Genomic DNA, 20,232 nt, shown 5'->3' on the forward strand with positions numbered 1-20,232 from the left:
GACCGTTCAAGATGGAATTCCATTCTACACACCACCATGGATACATCATAGCCATGTGAATTTGCTGCTGCTGTGTTACAATTGTTTATAGAAGCCGTAATTCTCCCTCTAGTTACAATGCTCATTTCCTAGGCATAAGGGAGAGAGGTTATGGGTAAAGCACTGGACTCGGACTTGAGAGACATGAGTACAGTTCTCTCTGTAGCTCAGTTCCCCAGCTGTAAAATGAGGATTGTAATACTCCCTTTCTCCTGGCGTTTGTCTATTTGGATTGTAACCTCTTTGGCTTTTAGTACAAAGGGGCTTTGACCTCAGCTGGGACCTGTATAAACAATAATAATAATCCTCCAGGTTCTCTTTGAAGGCCATTATCTTCAAACAGAAAGGTGAAGTTTCTAGTTCACTGCAAGAATAGAGGACAGAGAACCACCTTCCCCAAAAGGCCAGAAAGATATACAGTAAGCAAGAGGAGGGGAGTTTGCACCTATTACAACTTAGGTAAATATTAAGGGAAACGACCTTGTGGTAGCTAGTATTTTCTTCCTTATCACCTCCAGGTAATTTGTTTCTTTGTATATGAGCATTTGCATCTATATAGCAGGCTTTTTCAAGACTATGTTTAGTTTAAGTTTTGTCATAGCACATTTTAACTTGCAAGGTAGGAATATTTTCTGCTAGGGTGAGTAATACATTTTCCAGGCTGTTTCAGCTCAAGGCCTCTTTTCAGCAGTGACTTGTGTTTGCGAGATTGAGCCAACCTCTGTAACGTGGATTTGAGACAGTTCACCGTTCACCAGGAACTGAGCTGATACGTCCTTTACTTTAAAATGATGCACACTTGTGCCTTGCCTATAGGTATTTGTTAAGGTTGCTACTTTAGAAGCAAGATTGATGATCTCTATGCCCCTAAACTTTAACTCAGAAACTGTAATGAGCTGATGCTTACCATGATCGTTTCTTGGTAAGGGCTATGTCTCCAATGTTGCTTTATCCTTATATATCACAGTTTTATTCTGGATACTACTGGGCGTGTTTCTGGACCTAACTGTGGTGACCTTTTTCTTGGGGAAGAAGGAAAACCTAATCCATAGAAACATCTCACTGTGCTAGGAAACCAGACATTCCCTCTGTGTTCCTTAATAGGATTGTTGTGTTTAGTGGTTTGCTGACACAGCTGAGCTTCTGGAAGACGTCTATGTACGATGCTAACATTGCTTTCTCTAGATCCGTGGTTCTCAACCAGAGATACACATACCCCTGGGGGTACACAGACATCTTCCAGGGGGTACATCAACCGTCTAGATATTTGCCTAGTTTTACAACAGGTTACATAAAAAGCACTAGTGAAGTCAGTACAAACTAAAATTTCACACAGAATGAGAAAGTAAGTAATTTTTCAGCAAAGATGTGCTGTGACATTTGTATTTTTATGTCTGATTTTGTAAGCAAGTAGTTTTTACTTGGAGGTGAAACTTGAGGTACACAAGACAAATCAGACTCCTGGAAGGGGTACAGTAATCTGGAAATGTTGAGAGCCACTGCTCTAGAAATCAGTGGGAAAGACTATGGATTATGTTTTGGTCAGACAAAAAAAAATGGTATTAGCATTTTTACTGGCATGCTCTTTTGTGTCAGACTTACTAGTTAGGCAGCAAAATATAATTTTAATTATCTTTAAACTACAGCAGTGTGAGCAACCACAAGGTATTACACCTCTACCTCAATATAACGCTGTCCTCAGGAGCCAAAAAACTTACCGCGTTATAGGTGAAACCACGTTATATCGAATTTGCTTTGATCCACCGAAGTGTGTAGCCCCACCCCTCCAGAGCACTACTTTACCGTGTTACATCCGAATTCGTGTTATATCGGATCAGATTATATCGAGGCAGCGGTGTATTCATTACTGCAAGACTCTTATGTCAGCTTTCTGTAGTAAAGTACCAGGGGCGGCGAGTTATATGAGCCCATGGTGCCCAGGCTCCAGCAAATTCAGGGCCCGGGGAGCCCGGCTCCACCAGTGTTCAGGGCCCGGTGTCTCCCCTGGCCCTGCCTGCTGCCCTGTGCTTCTCCCTCGAGAATCCCTGCCTACGCTGGGCAGTGGGCAGCTGCCCCCTGCAGCTCTGTGCTGCATTCCCTCACTGGCTGCTGCCGCTGCCAGCTATAACTTAGGGAGTGGTGCCGGGGGCAGGCTGAGGTGGCTGCTGTGCCTGCGGAGGGAGGAGGCACATGGCAGCTTCCCTCTTCCTCACCCCGATGCCGAGTCAACTCCCGGGGGGGGGGAGTTATCCTGGCAGGACCTCCTGAGCAGCAGCTGGGGTGGGGTGGGGGGGCTTGGGTGAGTGTTGTGCCAGGGGTGGGGGAGGCAGGGAGGGTCCCTCCCTCCCCTGGAACTTGCTGCTGCCAGCAGGGAGAGGGCTGGGGGAGTCCTCCTCTCTGGCCCCCGACCCCAGCCCCAGAGCAGCCTGCCTGCTGCACCCCAAACTGCTCATCCCCGGCCCAGCCCCACACCCCGCACCCCTTGCTGCACCCCAACCCTCTGTCCCTGCACAGAGCCTGCACCCAGCACCCAAACCTCCTGATGTACCTGGTACCCCAAACTTCCTCCCACACCCACTCCTGCACCCTAATCCTCTGTCCCAGCCCAGAGCCTGCACCAGCACCCAAATTCTCTCCCGGAGTCTGTACCACAAACTGCCTCCCGGACCCAAACTCCATCCCAGAGCCTTAGGCAGGTGTGGCGGAGGGGGACGGGACTTCGACCCTTTCTGGGCACCACCAAAAATTATACAAACCCGCCACCCCTATAAAGTACAGATATTCAGAACGGCACTACCTTGATCAAACCAATGTACAATGACTAGATCACAGACACGGTAAGCAGTAGACTTGCAATCAACAATGATAAGAATCAAAGATACTTCTCAATGGGATGTCTGGGGCACTATAACAGTGTTGCCGTCTTTTCTAAACCAGTTCCTCGTCATTTACCTTTTTCACGGGAGCTGGGTGCCTTGTCAAAAGGGCAGAGGAAACAAACGTAAGAATGTTTGGTTAAAGCATAGGACTAGGACTCAGAAGTTCTCAGTTCAATCCTTGTCTCTGTCACAGACTCCCTGTGTGACCTTGGGCAATTCACTTAATCTTTCTGTGTCTCCCTTTGCACCATCTCAAAAGAGAGATATTAGAATTGGAAAAGATACAGAGAAGGGCAATAAAAATGATGAAAGGTAATAGAACAGCTTCCATGTGAGAAGAGATTAAAAAGACTGGGACTGTTCAGCTTGCAAGAGAGATGACGGCGGGGATATGACAGAGGTCTATAAAATCATGACTGGAGTGGAGAAAGTGCATAAAGAAGTGTTATTTAGCCCTTCATATAACACAAGAACCAGGGCTCACCTAATGAAATTAATAGGCAACAAGTTTAAAACAAACAAAAGGAAATACTTCTTCACACAATGCACAGTCAATCTGTGGAATTTGTTACCAAGGGATGTTGCAAAGGCCAAAACTATAACTGGTTTCAAAAAAAGAATCAGATAATTTTGTGAAGGATAGGTCCATCAATGGCTATTAACTAAGGTGATCAGGGATGCCAACCCCATGCTCTGAGTGTCCCTAAACCTCTGACTGCCAGATGCTGTTACTGAGCAACAGAAGATGGATCACCTGATTTCCCTGTTCTGTTCATTTGAAGAATCTGGCATTGGCCACTGTCAGAAGACAGAATACTGGGGTAGATGGACCATTGATCTTATCTAGTGTGGCCATTCTTACATTCTCATGTTCTTATTTGTAAAAGGAGGATATTCCTGGTCTCTTTTTAGATTGTAAGCTCTTTGGTACGGCGACCATATCGTACTATGTCTTTGTTCGGTGCCTGATATAATAGTGTCCAATCTTGGTTGGCACTTCTTGGCAGTATTGTAATAATAATGAGTCAGGCTTATTTTCTTCTCAGTTTTATGGAGTTTTTTGTTTTTAGCAGCAATGCTTGGAGGCAGAAAAATAGTTTTGTTTTTCTTCAGAATGTCTCTGACTAGCAGAATGGGAAGACTTGGCTTTGGAGTTTACTGTTTATCTTTGGAATGTACTCAAACTTTCTGATGAAGTATTAACTGGACAGCTGTTTCCTAGTTAGCTGGAAATTTGATTTGTGTACAATATATACCCAAGTGAAAACATCATTGTCTGCATCTTTTTCCTTTCTGAGAAGTACCATCTTTGGTCCCATCGAGACAGTGACACTTTGAATAAAGATAATTGGAGCTATTATGTGAATCAACAGCACTATGTAGTCTTGGAGACTGGCAAAACGTAAGACCAACTACTACCAATTCCCTATTCTCAAGAGGACTATCAATGTTGAAGGTGTTATCTAATATATATAAGATATTTTTTAAAAAATGAGTAATATTGTTTTTAACTGATACATGATTGGTAAAATTACAGTGCAGCACTGTAATTAATATCTGGGACTGCAGTTGTGCTTGTTAGCTATAAAGTATTTTTATTTCTCGTCTAAGTATGCCTTCAGCATGTTTTTGAATAATAAAATAAAAGCTAGGTGGTTACGTTAGCATTCCTTGGATAAACTTTACATGGATATCATATATTTCTACTTGTAAATTGACAGAATTTGGGCAAATAAAAGTGCAGGATAAATTTCCTGAAAACATTGGCCCTTTATAAGTTTTCCCTTCTGTGGTTTTTTAGTCAATTTACTCAACGTTGAGGAGAGAGTACAAGGTGATAAGTGTTTACTGTGAGAGAACAACATTGGTAATTACTTTGATTTCAGTTCCTTTTGATGTGTATTCAGGGGATGAAGAGGTCAATAATATTATGACCATGCAAATAGAAAAGGGTTCTTTTTGACCATATAAAAAACAGCAAAGGATTATTAAAGCATTAACCTTGATTTTAATGGCCTTGGTTGAGTGGTGAGATCACAATTTGGATGAGCCTGATTATTTACTAAATACAATACATAAATGCAACGGGTTCTTAACACCCATTGCACTCTGGCATTATCGCATTACTGCCATCCTTTGTTGCCTTGCAGACAGGAATATGAAAGCAATCTGTCATGTAGTGAGACTGGCTCCAGAAGCATTTCTCTGATAAGAAGACCCCCTGCCCTTTGCTAGTGTCTGGTCCAGTAGGCTTAGCCATGCGCTTAATCCCCAGAAAGTGGTTCGATTATTGCTGACCAGCAATGGCAAGATAGTTTTTTTTTTTCCCTAGCTATCAACCTTCCATTAATTCCTTAAGCAGAAATGCGGTGCAATCTATATTTCCTTGGCATGTGTCACCCAGATGGTGCACTGCTCATGTTTTCAAATAACCATGCTCCAAAATAACATAGTTTGAATAATAAATTCCACAAATCCTTCCTGAGAAATAGAGGCACAATTCTCAAGAGCTGCATAAACTTTACGCATGATGCTGTAGCTCATCCACATTATGCAGAAAAGTATACAGTCTGTTACAAAGTGGGTATTTGTAGCTGGATTCCTTAATTTAGGGGAAAAAATAAACATTCTCTTTTAAACATTGTGAGCTGTCTTTAATGTTTGATGATGTGTCTTAAACAGTAGCCTTAGCTCCTTGGTCAGCATCACAGAACTTGTCATTTAATATGGCTGGGTTTAAATCCTGTGTAGGTCGATGCTGTCAAGTAACCATGACTGTACATTTTGTTATTGATTGAAGTCATTGCAGTAAATTCCTGCTTAACTCACATCCTTCTCCTTCCCAATCCCTTCCCCATAGATAAAATTGTGGGTGAGCATGTGTCTTTCAGTCTGGAGAGCTATTTCTTACATTTAGATGCAGCATATATGAATATATATACACACATTGTCCTCTGTAGTATATATTTACTTGCAGTAAAATGCTCCCAATCTGTTGTTTTTATGACTTTAAATATTTCCTGCATTCTTTTCTCCATCAGATTTCTTATATTGATATACCTGGACCGGCAAGTAGAAGGATAAAACGTCACCTGTCAATAAATTGTATCCAAGATATGGTCATTTGCTGGTGGTCACTGACTAATGACGGAGCATGGCCTTGGTCTCCTATTTCCAGTGAGAGGGACAGAGCCAACTTATTGTTATTAGGCTGTGCACATGGCAGACTAGAGGTAAAGTTCTGAACTGTATTTTATTACTTAATTTTCAGATTTGCTAACAAATAAGAACAATCAACTCAAGTTTATACCTGGGGTTTAAAAACAACAGCAGAGACAAATGCCAGCCAATCTAAAAAGAGCAGTTCTCTAATTCTTGACAAGTAACTTAATATTGTTAATGTATGAACATGATTTATTTTTATTTGCACTTCAAAACTGGAATCTATGTGCGATTCAGTAAGGAAATTAAATGTATATAAGAGCATGTTAAAGCATTACCACTTTATAGAAAATCTAGTGTAGGACAGCTAGCCTATAGAAAAAACTTGTAAATGGGCTAGCAGATGTGAGGCTGCCTGAATGCTCAGAAGTCAGAGTTTTATGTTGTTTTGAGATGCTATTATTTATATTATATTTTAAAATAACATTGAACGCACAGAAATGCACTCAAAAATAATAACAAACGCTAATGCATCTGCTTTGTAAACTGGTTGTGTTAAAATTGTGCAGCCAGCCTTTTTTTACCTCTGGTGAGAGAAACAGAGGTACACAATTCCTAATAATAAAATCTGAATATGGTCTTCCAGTTAGCCCAATAATTTAGGAGTTCAATCATGGGGAGAGGAGGGTAGCACAAGGATAGAAGAATGTTTGAAAAAGTTTAAGCCAACGCAGTGATGGGAGGTGCAAGTCAGGAGATGCTAGGTAACGATTATAATGCTTATTTAGCACCATAGAATCTGTCCTCTTAATCTTATCTAAAATATAATATAAATTTATATACCAGGGATTGGCAACCTTTGGCACTCAGCCTGCCAGGGTAAGCCCCCTGGCGGGTCGGGCCAGTTTGTTTACCTGCCGCATCCACAGGTTCGGCCGATTGCAGCTCCCACTGGCCGCGGTTCGTCATCTCAGGCCAATGGGGGTGGCGGGAAGTGGCGGCCAGCATATCCCTCGGCCCGCACCACTTCCTGCAGCCTCCATTGGCCTGGAGCAGCGAATCACGGCCAGTGGGAGCCACAATCGGGCGAACCTGTGGATGTGGTGGGCCTCATGCCCAAGGTTGCCGGTCCCTGTTATATACTAATACACGACAAGAAGTAAAAATTTGGGCCAGATATTCACATATCTCAGTCCAATTTCTAGCCTCAGGATATATGTAAATCCCTTATTGAGGAAGCAATTTAATTAAATAACTTTAAATCCCTTCAAATATTTTTAAATACTACTAACAATCAGAAAATAATAGTAATATGATCAACACCTTTCATCAATGCTTCATTTACTTGGCCTTTTTTTTTAGTTGCTGGCTGAGTGTTTGCTCCTTAAACTGCTGTAATCGATAGTGGACAAGGCACTAAACTGGGACTCAGTTCTTGTGGGGTCTGTTCCTAGTTAGGAAGGAAATGCAGTCTACTGGTCAAAGCAGGGCATCTTTCTCTGCTGTAGGCAGCAGCCAGCTTCATTTTAAAATGTTCGCCTTACATAAGAAATTTGATTCAAATACTCTCAAATGGATTTCATTAACTAAAGTCTATATGTGAGCTTTTCACAATAGTCCACTTGTGTAAACAGTGGTATCTATTCCTTTTTAATGGAGATGCATCAGAGTTCTAGTGTTGTAGAATTATTGTCTTGATAACCAGTGATCCTTATGAATTTTTCCCTTGACATTTTCTATATATATATTGGAAATGTTATAGAAGAAGAAGATGTTGTTTGATACAGTCTGTCTATATTATTTCTAAGGTCTGATTTCTTTCACTGTGGTATTTAAGTACCAGAGTATCTAAACTGTCAAAGCAAGGCTGTTTCTAGCCACAGTTCTTTCAGTTAGCCTCCCACCATTAGTGGTCATCTTTGACTCTTCTCTTTCCTTCTTCCTACACATCCACACTGTTGTCAAATCCTGGTGCTGCTTTCTCCACAACTTATCAAAGTATATGACCCATTCTTTCTGTCCCAACAGATAAAAAGCTTATCTACTCCTTGATCAGTTTCTTACAATCTCTTCCTCTGTGGCCTCTTTGAGTCCCACGTTGCTCCTCTCAGTCCATCCAGAATGCAATTTCTAAAATGCTCTAAGTGCCTGTCGATCAGACCACATCATTCTTCTTTTTGAATCTCTGCCCTGGCTCCCCCATAATGAAATGTTAGTAATAATCAGAAAACAGTCATATGATCAGGGACTGTACTACATTTAAACTTCTCATTCTCCACTTTTATACTGCATAACTTTCGCTTCATGACTTAACCTGACTGCCGTTGCAGATCTTATTGTGACTCCACTTACTTCCTTGCTCCACCAATGATGCTGGCTTTTCCATCCCTTTTGTTTTTCTCACCTTTCCATACCTTCTTCCCCATGCCCCCTATAATGGCCCTCCTAATGCAAACAGAACAGGCACCCAGTCTCTCTGTATTCAGATCTTTCCTAAAGACTGATGAGGCCCAACCTCTTCCCAAGAAGTGGTGTTGTGACATTGTCCATATGCACTGGAGAGATGCACCTTGCACATGCAGTGGGGTTGCTCTGGATCCTAGCAATCCTTTCTTTTAATGAGGAAAAATGGATTTTTTAAAAAAAATGTGACATCCAGTGTAAAGGGGAACTTGTGAATTGTGTTGTATGGAGGTTTTTTTTCGCATGTATTAAGTCTGAGACTAAAGCATAGATAACATCCTTTTAAAACCAGGATTAGATGCTTTCATAGAGTCTTTTGAGGGGAAATAGGAACAAATTAAAACCCTATAACAACCAAGCAGTACTTAAAATACTTTAAGTCACACGGTACACAGTAAAAAAACCAAAACCTCCTGGAATGATAGATTGCAGTTTTGTTTACTGGAGAATGCAGTTTAAGATTACTATATTTATGTAAGGTTTTTAATAACAGTTTGCTGTACAAAATCTTTGATTGCTTTACTGTTTTTAATCCAGGAATCATTTGGATGTGTTAAATTGTATAGGATTTGGTGGGGACCAGCCCCCAAACGAGAAATATGAAGGTGCTTTTCTAATGAGTCCATATACAAATATATTTATTCTACTCTTTCTATTGGTAATAGTGTGCATGGTCAGGGATGCTATTTAAGTTGTTCTCCTTTGGCGCTTATACTGCTGTTTTGCTTTTAAAAATAAACAGAGGGGCGTATCTTCAAGAAATCATTTTAAACCTATTTTCTTATGTATCGATAAGATCTAACATAAAATCATCCTTGGATTAAATGTTTTGTGAGAAACATGGTGAAAACAGCAACATAGCCTTTATTCCACAGATATGAATTAAGTGATAATAGTGCCCATGATCAGATACTGTGATACTTTCCATTTGTCTTGTCATGTTTATTTCACTGCAGTTGTCCTTTTTTAGAATAATTGAAGTTACTCTTCATTCCTGTGGAAAAAAATAATTTGTCTATGAGAGAATATTATGTTTCTTTCTCCCTCAGTGATTGTCCTTAGTAGTTAGTGCTTCTGAGTTATTTTCTCTCAAACTTGTGAAATAAACATAGCTGACCTTTTATGAGTGAGATTTATCCTTTAACAATTAGTCAGAAAGAAAGCTACGCTCTATGTGACTGAATAGTTGCAATACCTAACACAGCCATGAAGCAGAGACTGTAAACTTTTTGGTGTCACATTGGGTTAAAAGTTCAATGGATAAATATAGAACAAAGATGGTGGTGATAAATTTAAAAGAAAATAAGAATAAATGTGAGGTGGAGATGGAGATGAATGAGACTGTCTGTGAAACTGTAAATACAGTGCAGCAAATAAGCAGTCTGTAGTTGGAGTCTTGAGTTCTTTATTTAAAATGAGCTCAAAAAGAGGTTTATTTTTTCTTCCTTACATTGTCTAGGACATTTTACCCTAGAGTGCATCACACTTCCCACTCAACATTTCTAATTAAAGTGTTTGTGGCTATTTGGAATCTCATGGTGTGAAATTAAACTAGCAGTTTTCTAACATGCGTAAAGTAAATCAAACATTTTCTCATCTAAAAGACAGACAATTCAGTCACAGAGAGCTTATTTCTATGTTTCCTTTGTTTTCTTTTTTATCTGCTTGGTAAGCCAATTTTCTGCTTAGAATCTACTGTTTAAAACTCTTAATTCATTCAGTATGTGGGCTTTATCCTTTTCCAGTACGCTAGGCAAAAGGCTGCAATTATTTCACCATGTAAAAGTTTGCACGGAGGAGGGTGCTACTACCTAAATAAGGTTTATTATTTTCTTTCAAACATCCAAATAAGAGAGAACTAACATAGCTCAGGTGCTTCCATTACAAAGATGAACAAATTTAATTCTTTAACTTTGAATGTTGCGATTTTTGAGTTTGGATTTTAGAGGGTAGAGCATACAATAGCTCTCATTCTGCTGATTAGCTAATGCAGAGCATAGGCCACTATCATGGAAAAAAGAATGGAAATATGCAACACTGGTGCATGACAACTGCTTTAATAGGGAACACATACATAAATTACAATGCAAAACATTTTAAAATACATTTACTACAATTTGTGGTGCAGTGGTTACAAAACTGAAAAGGAGTACTTCTTTACAGAATATAATTGGTTCTACTTCATGAAAATTACCTTCAGAAATCTCCCTTTGGAGTCACAGCCCATAGCGTGAACTCTGGAACTGTGTCCACAGGGGCAGCTCTATGTATTTTGCCGCCCCAAGCACGGCATGCCTGCAGGCGGTCCGCTGGTAACGCGGATTTGGCGTACCCACTGCTGAACTGCTGCCGAAGCCACGGGACCAGCGGACCTCCTGCAGGCGTGCCACCAAAGGCTACCTGACTGCTGCCCTCACGGCGACCAGCAGGCCGTCCCCCGTGGCTTGCCCCCCTAGGCACACGCTTGGTGCGCTGGTGCCTGGAGCCTTTCCTGTGTGGCCAACAGCTGTCCTAAGATGGAGGCTGAAAACTTAGATTTATCTGTGTAAAGGAGGTACTACTCTGTTCTCCTTCCTAATCCCTGCCTCTTTTCTGTAAATTATGTGCGGCTTCCCTGCCTACTTCCCTTGAGCACCTGAGAGAACACTAGCTCCTAACTTCCCATTTCCAGCCAGATAGACCACTGCACTGTAGCCATTAACACCTCACATTTAGTCAGCATAAATGATTAAATGTGGAGTCTAAGTTAGATGCCTGCTCTGGGGATGGAGGAGACGCAGTCTAATAGGGAGCTTAAAAAAGGGTAACATTGTTGGGTTGTTTCCTTGTCACCTAAATTTCACATTCCTCCTTCCATTTATCGCCCGTGTTCATTAGAAGATAAAAGCACACAGGCTGATGTGCCGTAACATTTTGCTCTCTGAGAGTTTTTGACATCCATGTTGGAGCTCAGAGGACACCATTTTCCCTTGCAGCCCCTTAATGTAGTTCCAAAGTTAGATCTGTGCTCTAGGGAAGGTTTCTGTTGATGGCAGTGGGCTTGGGATCAAGCCCCCATGAGAATTAAGAGAATTCAAAGAGCCTGGAGAGCTTTAAATAGTCAAGTGAACAATCAGAATCTAAATGGGAGCATTTGAAAGAGCTCTTCTGATACCTTAAAAGATTTGGCCTATAATGACTGAAACAAAGCAGGACAGTCAGACTGCTTAGAGCCGAAATATTGTCTGTGTTTTAGCTTTAGGAAATTGTAAAGCTTGGGGCTTGTCAACCTGGCTTTAGAAATCACATCCCCATAATGCGCATTGCTGCATCATGTAGACAAGCCCTTAGATCCACACCTACTCAAAATGCAAACATTTTAATGTGTCGGGTCATTGCTTTGCTCATAAACATTGCTTTCCTCATAAACAGAGGTACCAGCCTCCCTAATTTACCATAATCCTCCCAATTAATTTTGCAATTACATTTAAAAGGTAGGATTAAGGGTGTTGTGTATCACCCACCCTCAGTCAGATGAGCCCAGTGCTGTGGCTGTGGGAGGCATTCTTCTCCATCACCAGAGCCCCATGCAGTGGCGCCCGCAGCCATGCTATATGCATATCACACGGGGTGTACCATTTTGTCAGCCAGGGTGGGTCCTTGGTCATGTTTTTGAGATCCCATGGTAGGCGGAGCTGGTTCTAGGCCAGGGGCCCAAACACATGGCAGCTGTGTCACCGCCGCAGGAAGCAGAGGGCCAGACCAAGAACATCAACAGTGTCTGGCAGGAACGACACGCTGGCCCCCTGTGCCTTCTCCTCCAGTTTGGCCAGCAGTAGCATCTGGGCCACACGGGCTTCTCCAGGTCTGTGACACTCCAAGTAGCTGGCTGTGACACCAGTAAGTACTCGCCACATACCCCAGCGCCGCCTGCACATGATATTGGTGCCTCCTCTCCCTGAGCCTGGCTGCCGCCGGGCAGCTACCACCCCTTCCCCCAACCAGACCCCCCTCCATCCCCACATCTCCACTTCCCCAGCTCAGCAAGCAGCTCCTTTCAGCCCCATGTCTGCTCTCTCAGCCCCACCTAACGCCTCTTTTAGCCCAGCCAGGCTCTCCACTCCAGCGCCCCTAGACCTCCCCCATCTCCTACCTGGTGTACCCGGAGAGAAATTTCTGCGTGAACCAGTTAGAGCACAACATGCAGCCTGTGGCATGGGCAGTGAATTCAGCACCCAAAACCCTACTGACAAAGGGAGCCAAATACGCAAAAAAACTCCACGCAAAATGGCACCTTGACATAAACCTTTTTCATTTTATAATGTATCATCAGCCACATTCATATGTAATGACTGAGGGGACCGTTTTGGAAAAATATAGCCTGGAGCCTTCACTTTCTTTTCCCTCACCACCTTTCTAGGTACCCCCAACATACAAATATTTTATGCCATTCATACATTTTCTGACAGTTCAGCTCAGGACCAAAACATGGTGACTTGGAGGAAAGTGCACCTTTCCACAAACCTTCACACAAACAGCCTTCATTCACATCAATGTTCAAGAAAAGTAAAGGCAGATATGGTGCAAACATAGCAACTCACAAATACTCACCAATAATTTTGCCCACTATTTACCCGGGTTTAGTTATGTCTCCTCTGTATTGGTGAAGATCTCCCAACCAAAGCTTGCATATATCATTTAGGTCACTTTAACATACAGGTATAAGCATCCATTATGACTCGGTGACTTCTAATCAAATATAGCTTATACGACAAACGCTGCATATACCATACTCCATTTTATGTGCCATTTAGGTTTGATTTTGCATCATTAAAATCAAGGGAGTTTGACTGGAATGGGGACAGGATTGAGTCCCCTTGCTCAATATTGAATGAAAACTGATGTCTCTTGTTTTTCCATCTCCTGCCTCTTTTGAATGAGTGAGTTCAAAAGACCCCTTTGAACCCAGGGGAGGCATGAAATAGATAAACTATCCATTTTGCGTATACCATCGGGTATCACAGAAAGATCCGGCCCACTTCCTTTCTCATAGCCCATGGATTCCTGGGAGCAAATATCTCTTGCTTTCTAAGGACCTACTGAGTGCTATTTAGGCTGTTCCAGCCCTTGCTCACAGAGTTGGACAGAAGATAATTCCTTAGTCACAGTTTTAGAGTTCTTGTATTTCCTGTACTCCAATTTATATCAAATGTGATTTCTGTTGCATCACAGAGATGAATTCTCATCAAATACATTTTGAAAATCTAAGCATATACCATCCTTCCTCTTACCTGTGTCCACTGCAGTAATATCTTTGAGGAGGTCCGTGCTTAATCACACTTGCCACTCTTGCCTTTTTACGCAGTATGGAAGCAACCAGAATCAATTTATGTTGAGTTTCTCTGACTGTTTCTCAAAAATTTTCTACTTTTTTTTGTTGGCACATTTACAGGATTCTAATAAACACATTATCTAGTTTCTCTGTAGCAACATCCAAAATCACTTGGTTAACCTTTACTGATCTTCTGTCCAAAATATCTATGGTTTTTATAGAATATTTATCTTTGCAGGCATAATATCAAAACACACCGCTCCTGTTTTATTTTGCCTATCCATTTGGTAAACACAATTGTTGTATTGCATCTGAGCTGATACGTAAGGTCCCATGGGAATCAAGACTGAGGGGAAGAACAACTGAGGAGAGTTGGCAGTTCTTCAAAGGGACACTATTAAGGGCCCAAAAGCAAGCTATTCCGATGGGAAGGAAAGATAGAAATTGTGGCAAAAGACCACCTTGGCTTAACCACAAGATCTTGTATGACCTCCAAAATAAAAAGGAGTCATATAAAAAATGGAAACTAGGTCAGATTACAAAGGATGAATATAGGCAAATAACACGGGAATGCAGGGGCAAGATTAGAAAGGCAAAGGCACAAAATGAGCTCAAACTAGGTTTGGGAATAAAGGGAAACAAGAAGACTTTTTATCAATACATTAGAAGCAAGAGGAAGACCAAGGATAGGGTAGGCCCACTGCTCAGTGAGGAGGGAGAAACAGTAACCGGAAACTTGGAAATGGCAGAGATGCTTAATGACTTCTTTGTTTCGGTCTTCACTGAGAAGTCTGTAACTGGGACTTATGGCTTCTAACATAGTGAATGCTTATGGAAGGCGGGTAGGTTTAGAAGATAAATACAAAAAGAGCAAGTTAAAAATCACTAGAAAGTTAGATCTGCAAGTCACCAGGCCTGATGAAATGCATCCTAGAATATCTCAAGGAGTTAATAGAGGAAGTATCTGAGCCTCTAGCTATTATCTTTGGAAAGTCACGGGAGACGGGAGAGATTCCAGAGACTGAGAAAAGGGCAATATAGTGCCCATCTATAAAAAGGGAAATAAAAGCAACCCAGGAAACTACAGACCAGTTAGGTTTAACTTCTGCGCAGGGAAATAATGGGCAGAAGTAATTAATAGAATCATCTGCAAACACTGGAATAGATGATAAGGTATAGGGAATAGCCAGCAAGGATTGTAAAGAACAAATCGTGTCAAACCAATCTGATAGCTTCTTGATAGGATAGACGAGCCTTGTGGAAAAGGGAGAAGCGGTGGATAGTGGTGTATACCTATGACTTTTAGTAAGGCATTTGATACGGTCTCGCATAGATATTCTTATCGATAAACTAGGCAAATACAATTTAGATGGGTTACTATAAAGATGGGTCATAACTGGCTGGATAACCGTATCAGAGAATGGTTATTAATGGCTCCCAATCCTGCTGGAAAGGTATAACAAGTGGGTTCGCAGGGTCTGTTTTGGGACCAGCTCTGTTCAATTCTTCATCACTATGATTAGTGTTGGGATAGAAAGTACGCTTATTAAGTTTGCGGATGATACCAAACTGGGAGGGATTGCAACTGCTTTGGGACAGGATCAAAATTCAAAATGATCTGGACAAATTGGAGAAATGGTCTGAAGTAAACCGGATGAAGTTCAATAAAGACAAATGCAAAGTGCTCCACTTAGGAAGGAACAATCAGTTTCACACATAAGAATGGGAAGAGATGTCTAGGAAGGAGTATGGCAGAAAGAGATCTAGGGTCATAGTGACCACAAGTAAATATGAGTCAACAGTGTGATACTGTTGCAAAAAAAATCAACGTGATTCTGAGATCAAGTATCAGTCGTGTTGAAAACAAGACACAAGAAGTCATATCTCTCCTCGCTCTACTCTGCGCTGGGTAGGCCTCCACTGGAGTATTGTGTCCAGTTCGGGCACTGCATTTCACAGAAAGATGTGAGAAATTGGAGAGGGTCCAGAGAAAGCAACAAGAGACTAAACATGAGAACATGACCTATGAAGGAAGGCTGAAAGAATGGGTTTATTTAGTTTGGAAAAGAGAAGACTGAGAGGGGACATGATAGCAGTTTTCAGTATCTAAAAGAGTGTCATCGAGGAGGGAGAAACTTGTCACCTTAGCCTCTAATGATAGACAAGAAGCAATGGGCTTAAACTGCAGCAAGGAGAGATTTAGGTTGGACATTAGAGAAAGTCCTAACTGTCAGGGTAGTTAAACACTGGAATAAATTGCCTAGGGAGGTTGTGAAATCTCCATCTCTGGAGATACTTAAGAGTGGTTAGATAATGTCTGTCAGGATGGTCTAGACAGTATTTGGTCCTGCATGAGGGCAGGGACTGGACTCGTGACCTCTCTGTCCTGCCCGCAGGTATATGGGATCTTGGGAGCAATTACACAATAAGAGGGTGCCAATTAATTTCTTTATTAAAGGAAAAAGGAAGTGTGGAATTTAACAATGAAATATGATGGGTGGGGTATAGGGTGTTTACAATAGACAATGATGGGGGGTTCTTCTTATTGAACAGTGTAGGAGTTTTAACAGGGATACAGTAAGTGGGGTTCAGCACAATGGGATACAGTACAGTCAGTAAGCAACTCAACTTTATATAGGAACAACTCTAGATGCATTTTGAATGCAAAATTACCAAAAGAAATGCAAAGTAAAATGGTAGCTTCTATATAAATGGTAACAATCTCGAACAGAATGTATTAAGTAGTTAATAGCTTTATACAGAATGTAACACAATGGCATCAATGCAAATACAAAATATATCAGAAAAAGTGGAGCAACTATGGGTGTTATAATCACAAGTAAAATGTGAATCAGTGCATGATACAATATGGTGATAAGTGAATTATGCAATGTAACAGTATAAAAGAAAATTAATGACTTAATTTGTGAGGTTGTGATAGCAGATAATCTGCAAGAGATGTACCTAAGGCTGGCAAGAAACAGGAGTGGGGAGGGAGTGAATGATCAGTGGCAACTGAGGAGAGGAGAGTGCAGCTGCAAGCAGCGAGAGACTCTGAAGCCCTGCAGGTGAAGCCCAGAGCATCCTCAGGAGCCTGCGGCTGGACGTACGGGAGACAAGAGCAGCTGAGCGCACTTAAGGGAGTCTGGGACAGCAAGGAGGGGCCTGAACGTGCAAGCGATGAGGAGAATGGGAGAGATGGAGATGAGATGGGCGGCGCTGAGGGGAAGAAACAGGTTTGCACACAGTGGAGAGCACTTCAGGGAAGTTGCGGAGCGCAGGGTGAAGACAACAGAGCAGTGTGATGGCAATCTTCGGTAGGGAGGGCAGCGGAGAGCAGAAGAGCACGAACACAAGGAATACAGGAGAGGCAACAGAGAAGTGTAAAGAAGGGCTAGAGGAGGTTTAAGCAACAAGCGGACACCCGAAAAAAGGAAAGAGCGGCAAGGTTTGGGAAGTTACTCAGGCGAAGAAGCAGAAGGGTTCTGAGAAGTTCGAGGTGATGCAGACGGGGGGAAAAGCAGCAAAGGTGGGAAGTTCAGGAGAGTGCAGATACGGGGAAAAGCAGCAAAGGTTACAACAGGAGAACCGGAGAAGTACACAGAGGGGGAGATTGGAGCGAGGAAAACAGGCACGGAAAGTTCAGGGAGAGATCAAGACACGGGAAGATGAATTCAACAGCAAAACCTTATCTATCGTCTAACTTAATCAAATTATATAAAATGACAAGCACTTATACAATAACAAAACAGGTACAGAATACAACCAGGCAATGCTTTTTAAATCTGTCTTAACCAACGACTAGCAAAACACAAATATCACAATTCTAAGCAAAATTATAACAAGCAACTATAGGAGCAACAAAACAGCAAACATAGCAAGGCAGGTGAAACTTACAAGCGCTACAACTTAGCAAACTATGACTTATTAAACTAAAAAGCAAACCTATGGTGCACCTTATGCTATGGGGAAGTCACAGAGGGCAGAGTGTATGTGCCCAGGATACAGCTCCCAAGGCAGCCCCAAGGAAGCCAAGGGATGGTGGCTGCAGCAGTGATACAGCTGAAAGCAGTGAGCCCCGAGCAAAGCCACAGGAGCAGACTTAGCAGTGGCCAAACTTATTTTTAGCGGCAAAGTGCGCGGAGTTTAGAGAGGTTTAAGACACAGACCAAGGTTTAGCTTGTCTGTGTGCTGGAGACAGAGCCAGCACTAAAATAATAAAAATAAAGTATAGAAAGTTTCACAGAGGGATTCTACCTGTCCAAGGTAGCAGCGAAGCAAAAGCAGCAAGAACATCAGAAGAAGCAAGGAAAGCTCGTACGTCTCGATAATCAGGAGATCTCTCAGGCAGCAATTCATTCTCGTTGGAGGGGGTTTCAAAAAACGGGGTACGCTCAAAAATAAAACGATGAGCGGAGAAAGGACCCCCCCAGAACCCCTGGCTGATCAGACCAGCAGCAGTGCAGGAACCTTTCTGATGTTTGTTTCAAAATGTCTTGTTTTTAAAGGCAAACTCAGCGCTTCCGCCAGTAATCCTGATAGGCTCCCTCTGTCACAGGGGAGGAGGCACAGGGAAAAACTGCAGGTGAGCACAGAGACGTGCCTGGGCAGAGTCCTGAACAATAGGTGTGAGTTCACACCTCAGGACTCAAAAGCACTTGAGGCCTATGAGTCATGCCCAGGATCTCAAAAACACATTAGGTTTTGCAGCTCTGGACATTGCCTACCCTACACCAAGCCCAGGTTAAACAAGGTGATAACAGGACAAACCCTTTGAACAGGGCAGTGGTCCCACTTAGCACGCAGCACAAACGGCTCTCCCTTTGAGAAGGGCAGTGGCCCTGGTAAACAACTTAACAGCCAGGGAGGGGCGGCCACAGGAGGATAACAAAAACAAAATGGAGTATGGGGACAGCTGTAAGAAACAAAATGGAATAGGGGGATAGCTGTAACAGACACTCTCGAGGTCCCTTCCAGTCCTAGAGTCTATGAATCTATCTGGCCTAGTACAAAGTAATAAAATGTACCTCCTTTATGCTAATAATATTCTATTTATACTCAATGTTATATAACTCCAGTGCAGCAATATATGCCCCTGGTATCTGTATATTGTTGGTCTTTAGCTTTCTTGCCCTTGGCTTACTTGGTCATTACATTCTCAATGGGTCAGTTTCACTGGGGCTAATCCTGGTAACGTAACTGAAATAAACAGAAATCAAAACCAGGTACACTGACTACTAGATATGTACCTTCCTTCATATCTAGGCAGTGCTCTCTATTCTGTTCTTCCCTCACTGCTCATCTAAAATGAGGTTAGTGATGTTTGTATTATCAGCCGGCCAGTTTGCTGCCATATAGTTGAGCTAATCCGTTGCTGCTTTAGTGCTCAGTTTCTCAAAAGTTTTAGCTGAGTAAACTGCCAAAACAAAACCTTCTAACCAGACTGGCCAACCACTTATTCCTCCTAAATAGTCTTTTTATCAATTTACCAGTCCTCACTTCAGCATTCTGACATATCAGAATAAATTTTTTTTGTCTCGGTTACAGGGCAAGAGGCTAACTTCAGCATAGTCAAAATGATGAACTACTTTGAGCTTTGAGTTAGGTTTCAACTTCTTATATTTCTATATTTTGAATTCTGACTGAAACACGGTGTCCCTTTTTTTTTTTTTTTGGTCCCCCTCCAGGCTAATGATCTGCTCAGTCAACTAATCAGGTTTATTATCCATCTTTTTAACTGCTACTTGCATGCTGCCTAACCTCAAAATAAGTTTTAGTGACATTTCTGCCTTTAGGGCCTCCAAAATTATTGGCCAGTCAGCAGCATTGGAATATAGTTTACGGGATTGTATGGGTGTAACTGAGGGCAGAGTTGGGCAGAGTCAAACACAAACAAGCTCATCCCTCTCTTTCTCCTGGGTGAACACTTTTGCTAACTGATTGGCTCTCTCTTTAAGAGAAATAGCTATTTATAAAGTAGGCTGGTTATTTATCTACTGCCTATTTTTTCCCATAGCTTCTCTGCTCTGCTCTGGCTCTTGGACTCCACTGTTTTCTTCATCTCTTTACAGAACTTCCTGCCTTCTTACAATTATCCATCTATTGTCTTTGTATCATCCTGTTTTTGTGTTCTGCCTCTCGTTTATTCAACCTGCAATTTTTACAGCTAGTCCTAGATTCATAGATTCATAGACTTAAGGTCATTATGGTCATCTAGTCTGACCTCTTGCACAACACAGGCCACAGAATCTCACCCATCCACTCCTGTAACGAACCCCTATGTCTGAGTTATTGAAGTCCTCAAATCATGGTTTAAAGACCTCAAGGTTGCAGAGAATCCTCCAGCAAGTGACCCGTGCCCCATGCTGCAGAGGAAGG

At 42.0% G+C, this 20,232-nt stretch overlaps 1 protein-coding gene across 5 annotated transcripts in view; it reads left to right on the top strand.

Moving 5' to 3' along the window:
* WDPCP (WD repeat containing planar cell polarity effector) overlaps nucleotides 1–20,232 on the top strand; it is a 244,455-nt gene that overhangs the window by 107,523 nt on the left and 116,700 nt on the right. For all 5 annotated transcript variants that reach the window (XM_032763269.2, XM_032763270.2, XM_075064464.1 and 2 more), the window contains exon 9: nucleotides 5,960–6,151. In XM_032763269.2, coding sequence (XP_032619160.1) covers nucleotides 5,960–6,151 — 192 coding nt within the window. The remainder of the gene's footprint in view (nucleotides 1–5,959; nucleotides 6,152–20,232) is intronic.

The sequence above is a fragment of the Chelonoidis abingdonii genome, chromosome 3 (genome assembly GCF_003597395.2).
Source record: "Chelonoidis abingdonii isolate Lonesome George chromosome 3, CheloAbing_2.0, whole genome shotgun sequence".
Classification (NCBI taxonomy): domain Eukaryota; kingdom Metazoa; phylum Chordata; order Testudines; family Testudinidae; genus Chelonoidis; species Chelonoidis abingdonii.